Consider the following 7,222-nt stretch of genomic DNA (forward strand, 5'->3'; position numbering starts at 1 on the left):
CGGCCCAGTACATCACTGCGGCCGAGCTTCCTTTCATCCAGGACCTATACACTACTGTAGGCAGTGTCAGACGAAAGCCCAAAGAATTGTCAGACTCCAGTCTGACAAAGCGCCAAGCACCAAGTCTAGGAACAAAAGGCTCCTTAACAGCTTCTACCCCCAAGCCATAAGACTGCTGAACAATTCGTTAAATGGCCACCTGGACTATTTACATTGACCCCCCCCCACATTTGTTGACAAGGTTTTCCCACCTTACCATTCAAAGCACTTTCCTTGGCTATGTTTGGAAGTGTGTGATTTTGTGTGTGCAGAAAGAGTGAGTCTATAAAAAAAAGTGTGTTTGTAAGAGTGTATGTGTGTGCGCCATATAGAAATAGTTGGGTGATCGGGTCTCTGTTTGTGTCTCTGTCCTTGTCGCTGCCTCTGTCTGTCCTTGTCGCTGCCTCTGTCTCTCGTATCACATACAAACTGCAGACCCTACCCAATGAAAGCTAATTTCTGGGTATCGTCTGGCCCAGTGGGTTTACTGTGGCACTCAAGTTACATTTTTTGTCCCGAAAACTATATTGATTTTGTGAAACAAGAGATTGAACCTAAACAATAATCCAAAATCAAAACCGGTTAAGTCTTAGTAAAACATGAATACCTTTATTAAGTCAATAAGAAAGCCCTGTGAAGGACATCAAAACACCAAGGCCCTTAGTCAATACTAATACCAATACATGCAGTAGGCCTACATGTCTTTCATATCATAAATCTCAATCATAAATCACAACAGTTACATGCCTACTCGAGTTAGGGCCGGAACACAGAGATCTGAGCCAATGGCATTTCTCTGAGGCTCATATGTTGTCAGACAACGTAAATTATGGCCAGAACCACCATTCGTCCATCGTTTTTTTCTGACCGTCAAAAGTTGACATGAAGTTGACTTTGAACATGCTTTGAACATTCTATTTCTAAAGTTTAGAAAACAACTTGTCCTGATATGGAGATGTATGATAATGTCCTTTTGAATGATATTAGTAGAACAAACCAAACCAAAATAAACTTGGTGTGCCTTTGTGTCTCATAACCCTCTGCTGCCCCTTCTTGGTGAGATTGGAGAATTGCAATGTGATGCTAAAGTTAGGACTGCTGCTTTGTCACTAGTTATCACAGCCACAGAGTCAAAATTGGCTATATTGTCAAAATTAATGAAAGCAAAAATGTGCTTCTCAGTCTTCATTCAAGGTTAGGGTTAGGCATAAGTTTAGCAGTGTGGTTAAGGTTAGGGTTAGATTTAAAATCAGATTTTTGGCAGAGAAATTGTAGCTCAGTTGGCAGCGCTTGGCACGATTCCCAGGACAACCCAATGTATGCATGCATGACTGCAAGTCATTCTGAATAGAAGTGTCTGCTGAATGGCTAATATATTATAGAAATAGGTGGGGTTTAGCCATAATTATGACTTTGTGGCTTTGGTAACTAGTGACGATCAAACTGCTACCCTCCGTTCAGGAAATAGGGGAGTTGCAGATGTGTACTGGAAATGCTGCATTCCAGTGTTGAGATGGTTGTGTTACACCTTGATGGTGCTGTAGCCTGGTGGTGAGAGGGGAGTGTTACACCTTGATGGTGCTGTAGCCTGGTGGTGAGGAGGGGAGTGTTACACCTTGATGGTGCTGTAGCCTGGTGGTGAGAGGGGAGTGTTACACCTTGATGGTGCTGGCCTGGTGGTGAGAGGGGAGTGTTTACACCTTGATGGTGCTGTAGCCTGGTGGTGAGAGGGGAGTGTTACACTAGATGTGCTGTAGCCTGGTGGTGAGAGTGGTGTTTACACTTGATGGTGCGTGTAGCCTGGTGGTGAGATGGTTGTGTTACACCTTGATGGTGCCTGTAGCCTGGTGGTGGAGGGAGTGTTTACACCTTGATGGTGCTGTAGCTGGTGGTGAGAGGATAGTTTACACTTTGATGGTGCTGTAGCCTGGTGGTGAGATGGTTGTGTTACACTTGATGGTGCTGTAGCCTGGTGGTGGGGGGAGTGTTACAACCTTGATGGTGCTGTAGCTGGTGGTGAGAGGGGAGTGTTACACCTTGATGGTGCTGTAGCCTGGTGGTGAGAGGGGTGTGTTACATCTAGATGGTGCTGTAGCTGGTGGTGAGAGGGGAGTGTTACACTTGATGGTGCTGTAGCCTGGTGGGTGAGAGGGGAGTGTTTACACCTTGATGGTGCTGTAGCCTGGTGGTGAGAGGGGAGTGTTACACTTGATGGTTCTGGTAGCCTGGTGGTGAGAGGGGAGTGTTAACCTGATGGTGCTGTAGCCTGGTGGTGAGATTGTTTGTGTTTACCTTGATGGTGCTGTAGCCTGGTGGTGAGATGGTTGTGTTTACACCTTGATGGTGCTGTAGCTGGTGGTGAGAGGGGAGTGTTACACCTTATTGTGGCTGTAGCCTGGTGGTGAGAGGGGAGTGGTTACCACTTTGATGGTGCTAGTAGCCTGGTGGTGATGGTTGTGTTACATCCTTGATGGTGGCTGTCAGGCTGGTGGTGGAGGGAGTGTTACACCTTGATGGTGCTTGTAGCCTGTGGTGAGAGGGGAGTTTACAACCTTGATGGTGCTGTAGCCTGGTGGTGAGAGGGGGTGTGTACATCTAGAATGGTGCTGTAGCCTGGTTGGTGAGAGGGGAGTGTTACACCTTGATGGTGCTGTAGCCTGGTGGTGAGATGGTTGTGTTACACCTTGATGGTGCTGTAGCCTGGTGGTGAGAAGGGAGTGTTACACCTCGATGGTGTTGGCCATGCGCAGACAAAGGACTGAGTCGGAGGGGACATCCCCGGTGCTGATCTCATTCCCATCCAGACGCACCGTCCTCAGTTTGGAGAAGTTAATCACGTCCACGACACTACAGAAACTACCCAGGGTAAACTCTACAAAGAGGGAGGGAGAGAGCAACAGAGAGGGGAAGGAGACAAGTGTGGGAGAGAGCCAGCGAGAGAGGTAGAGACAGAGAGAGATATTGTTTACATTCTGGCATTCAAACAAATTCTGGCATTCAAACAAAGAGCAAATGTGTTTCTTCAACTTCTAAGTGCTGCTGGAATCACGTCATTAGACTCTAGACGTGTCCTACCTGCAGCAGAGTGTAAGGGCATCTGTGCACCACAGCCACACTATGCTGCACAACCACATGACGTGTCCCAAGCACCAGAAGCCTTACTGTAACTTAGCTTCCCCCCAACCTCAATGGAGCATTGTCATCATGGACTTCAATGGAGCATTGTCATCATGGACTTCAATGGAGCATTGTCATCATGGACTTCAATGGAGSATTGTCATCATGGACTTCAATGGAGCATTGTCATCATGGACTTCAATGGAGCATTGTCATCATGGACTTCAATGGAGCATTGTCATCATGGACTTCAATGGAGCATTGTCATCATGGACTTCAATGGAGTATTGTCATCATGGACTTCAATGGAGTATTGTCATCATGGACTTCAATAGACAGCCAAGATGTTGTGTGCTCATACATTTGCATGTGTATGTTCTGCTTGCATGCAAACATGCATACTGTATACAGTTTAAGGATATGATATGTGGTTGCTGTTGATCCTCAGGTGCCTCCGTAGTTCATGATGAGATGACTCATAAATTAGTTTTGATTATGCTTAATTAGGTTGTCAGACGTCACTAATTACACACACCTTTGATGCGGTTGGCCTGTAGGTAGAGGTGCTCTAGCGTCTGGCTGACGGGGGGGATCCTCTCCAGCTGGTTAAAGCTGAGGTCCAGCTCCACCAGGCCAGTCACGTTGAAGGTGTTGGGAGGGATGCCCTTGTCCGTCAGCTGGTTGTGGCCCATGCGAATGTATTGCAGCTGGGAGAACTTGCTGAGGAATCCCTCTGGGACAGCGCTGATGGCATTAGACTCCAGGTACAGCTGGTGGATGCGCTCTGGGAGGCTGTCTGGAACCTGGGGGGGTCAGTCAGTCAATCAATAGATCACTTGATCAATCAATACAAATGTATTTATATATTGTGTTTTTACAAAGGTATTTTTGACTAAATGCTTCACAAAGAGAAGACAGAAAAGTGAAAAGCACACACAAACACATACACACACACCATTTACATTATGGTACCTTTTTCAGCTTGTTGCCGCTGACGTCGAGGAGTGTGAGTGAGTTCAACCCCCTAAGAGATGTGCCCATCTCCGTCAGAGCGTTGTCATGGAGATACAGGATGGTCAGGTTGCCCATGCCCTCCAGGGCCTCTGGCGTAATCTAGGCAACCACAACAAAATAAACTTTATTGAAATGATTGCATAAAAACAGTGATGAAGCCCAGAACGCTTGTGGTCTTTCCAAGAGTGTGTTTTTTTACATGCCTCTTTGACACTTGATTGAAAAACATCTGGATGCACTTCACAATCAAAATAAAGACTGAATAAAGATGAAGAAGAATACAAGTGTTTGAAAGTGCAGCGGTGATGAAGGGTCTGAATGATGTCGTTACCTTGTTGATGTTGTTGTTGTTGAGTCTGAGGTCTCGTAGTGAGCGTGGCAGGTTGGGGGGAACACCAGTCAGGTTGTTATGTTGTAGGTACAGACGCTCCAACCCTTGCAGCTTGGCAAACGCCTGGAATACAATGATGATGAAATTATGTTATAATCTATGTATTGATTGGTTGATCGAAGCCTAGTGTAGTGTAGTCTAGCCTACCCTCTTGCCGATTTTGTCTGTAGACAGCGCGTTGTGATGCAACATGACCCAGACTAGGTTAGTAGTGTTAGCCAGGGCGGAGTCTGGCAGGGCGGTGATCTCGTTGTGCTGCAGGTACAGGTACTTCATCCTGGAGGGTACTGTGGGCATGGCTGTCAGCCCCCGTCCGTCACAGTACATAGCGATGGGAAAGGAGGGCGGGCAGTCACACTCATCAGGACACTCCCCCCCGGTGGTGTCGGCCAATAGGGAGCCCTCGTTGTAACCGCGACCATGCAGSGCGGACAGCCAGAGAAACGGGTCCTGCCTGTCTGGCATGGCGACGGATAGCGGCATGATGCATGCCAAAAGGAACACGCACACACCACGCATGGTCACACACACGCAGGAAAGAACTCACACACAAATCTGCTGCAGCTAAGAGGAGAGAAAGAGAGGAGACTTACCCAGTGTTCAGAAATGTGAGTTAAACCTACCTGAACATCCTGGGAAATACTCCAAATGACAGTGGAAAAATAATCATCAACCAACCTGACCCTACTGTATAAAAAAGGGCCCCATAGAAATGAGAGAACATTGTATAGGACCCACTCTCCCATTGGCAGTTGAAACTCATAAATTACCATCAAGACGTTTCTCTGCCCCCCTTTGTAAAAACAACATAATGCATTCCTGCTGCCAGAGCTTTAGTACATAATGTACTCCTGGAATGACCGTAAAATGTAGATGCTAAACATCAAAACACCATAACCAAAGAAAAACCCAAGTCAAATGTTATCTATCAAAATGTAATCTATCACCACATAAAAAGAGAGGAGAGCTACAGGGGATCAATTCCATGAACAGCACACACACACACACACACACACACACACACCACACAACACACACACACACACACACACACACACACACACACACACACACACACACCACACACACACACACACACACCCACACACACACAACACACACACACACACACACACTACAGAGACACACAGACACACACACACACACACAGAACACACAACACACACACACACACACACACACACACACACAGACACACACACACACACACACACACACACACACACACACACAGCACACACACACACACACACACACACACAGCACCACAACAGACACAGAAACACAAACAACACAACACCGTCACACCACACACACACACACACACACACACACACACACACACACACACACACACACACACATAATACAGATATGAAAACAAGCCAAAGAGCAGCTGCCCATCCAAACAGCAGGCACTATTGACTCAACACTAGATATACTGCATGTTAAATACTGTACGTTACTGCAGGGGCTATATTTAAGGATCTTTCTTCATCAGGTAATGGATCCACAGAGGAGAATGTAAAAAAGAGAAGAATGTACACTCTTAGAAAAAAGGGTTCCAAAAGGGRTATTTGTCTGTCCCCACAGGTAGAACTCTTTTGGGTTCCATGTAGAACCCTCTGGGAAAAGGGTTCTACAACCCAATAGGGTTCTACCTTGAACCAAAAAGGGTTCTATCTGGAACCAAAAAGGGTTATCTGATGGGGACAGACAAATAACTCTTGTACAGCTAAACTTGTTTCACACAATTCAGTCCCATTCAAAATCATATTTTGTAACCCCTAACCCTAAATCTAACCCTAACCCGTACTTTTACCCTAACCCTAAATCTAACCCTAACCCGTACCTTTACCCTAACCCTAATCTTAACCCTAACCCTAATCCTAGCTCCTAACCCTAACCCTAACCCTAATCCTAGCTCCTAACCCTAACCCTAAAACTAACCCTACTGTAGCACCTAACCCTAAACCTAATTCTAACCCTAACAATAATTCTAACCTTAACCATAAACCCACTAGAAATAGCATTTCACCTTGTGGGGACCAACAAAATGTCCCCAGTTGGTAAAATGTTTGTTTGTTTACTATTCTTGTGCGGACTTCTGGTAGTTAAACAAGTCCACACACACGTCCACACACACCCATACAGTATTCATGCACACACACACGCACACACACACAAACACACACAAGAAAACACACATACAATGCTCATGCACACATGCAAACACACACACCTACCTACCTGACCAGTGAGAACCAGTACCTCTTGAGTCCCTCTTGAGAGGCTGTGCAGGACTGAGAGGGTCTTTGCCAAACACTTTATGAAAACCTCTCTCTCCTTCACTTCCTTCCCTCCTCCATCCCCCTCTCCACCCATCCATTCCATTCCTCTCGACCCCCCCCCCACTCTACTTTTGCTAGCGTCCCCCTGCCTTTTCTTTCCTCCCTCACCCTTTCCTGTTACCACACACAACCCTGCCCATCTGCTCCCTCCTCTCCTCTGCTGAGTGTCTCTGTTCTTGTCTCAACAGGCAGAGTGTTTGGTTGTTCAGAACATAAGAAGACGATCGCTGAAAGAAGCTGAATACTGTATTTGGAAAACACATTCAGATGCTGTACTCTACTGAGTCTG

The 7,222-nt window shown here is 46.3% G+C and overlaps 1 protein-coding gene and 3 long non-coding RNA genes across 12 annotated transcripts; 2 read left to right on the forward strand and 2 right to left on the reverse strand.

Annotated features, from left to right (window-relative positions):
- Positions 1 to 621: 621 nt before the first annotated feature.
- LOC139028397 (uncharacterized) lies at positions 622 to 2,438 on the reverse strand. 6 transcript variants are annotated; one of them, XR_011480617.1, is made up of 3 exons: positions 2,418 to 2,438; positions 2,076 to 2,118; positions 622 to 1,697 (listed from the first exon to the last, which is right to left on the reverse strand). It is a non-coding gene; the product is annotated as an uncharacterized lncRNA (long non-coding RNA). The 6 variants fall into 6 exon arrangements; XR_011480616.1 differs by lacking the exon at positions 2,418 to 2,438 and adding an exon at positions 2,332 to 2,370; XR_011480615.1 differs by lacking the exon at positions 2,418 to 2,438 and adding an exon at positions 2,205 to 2,316.
- LOC139028399 (uncharacterized) lies at positions 1,711 to 2,113 on the forward strand. Its single transcript, XR_011480620.1, has 2 exons — positions 1,711 to 1,775; positions 1,943 to 2,113. It is a non-coding gene; the product is annotated as an uncharacterized lncRNA (long non-coding RNA).
- Positions 2,291 to 2,722, forward strand: LOC139028398 (uncharacterized). Of its 2 annotated transcripts, none has more exons than XR_011480618.1 (3): positions 2,291 to 2,362; positions 2,537 to 2,626; positions 2,672 to 2,722. It is a non-coding gene; the product is annotated as an uncharacterized lncRNA (long non-coding RNA). The 2 variants fall into 2 exon arrangements; XR_011480619.1 differs by having other exon boundaries at positions 2,292 to 2,323; positions 2,541 to 2,626.
- On the reverse strand, positions 2,672 to 6,941 carry fmoda (fibromodulin a). Of its 3 annotated transcripts, none has more exons than XM_023997004.2 (6): positions 6,833 to 6,941; positions 4,709 to 5,125; positions 4,502 to 4,624; positions 4,129 to 4,269; positions 3,692 to 3,959; positions 2,672 to 2,911 (listed from the first exon to the last, which is right to left on the reverse strand). In XM_023997004.2, the coding sequence occupies exons 2-6, from the start codon at positions 5,078 to 5,080 to the stop codon at positions 2,760 to 2,762; spliced, it is 1,056 nt and encodes a 351-aa protein (XP_023852772.1). In that variant the 5' UTR covers positions 5,081 to 5,125; positions 6,833 to 6,941; the 3' UTR covers positions 2,672 to 2,759. The 3 variants fall into 3 exon arrangements, with proteins under 3 accessions (XP_023852772.1, XP_070301815.1, XP_023852771.1); XM_070445714.1 differs by having other exon boundaries at positions 6,829 to 6,909; XM_023997003.2 differs by having other exon boundaries at positions 6,854 to 6,877.
- Positions 6,942 to 7,222: the final 281 nt, after the last annotated feature.

This window comes from Salvelinus sp. IW2-2015, linkage group LG11, assembly GCF_002910315.2.
Source record: "Salvelinus sp. IW2-2015 linkage group LG11, ASM291031v2, whole genome shotgun sequence".
Classification (NCBI taxonomy): Eukaryota; Metazoa; Chordata; class Actinopteri; order Salmoniformes; family Salmonidae; genus Salvelinus; species Salvelinus sp. IW2-2015.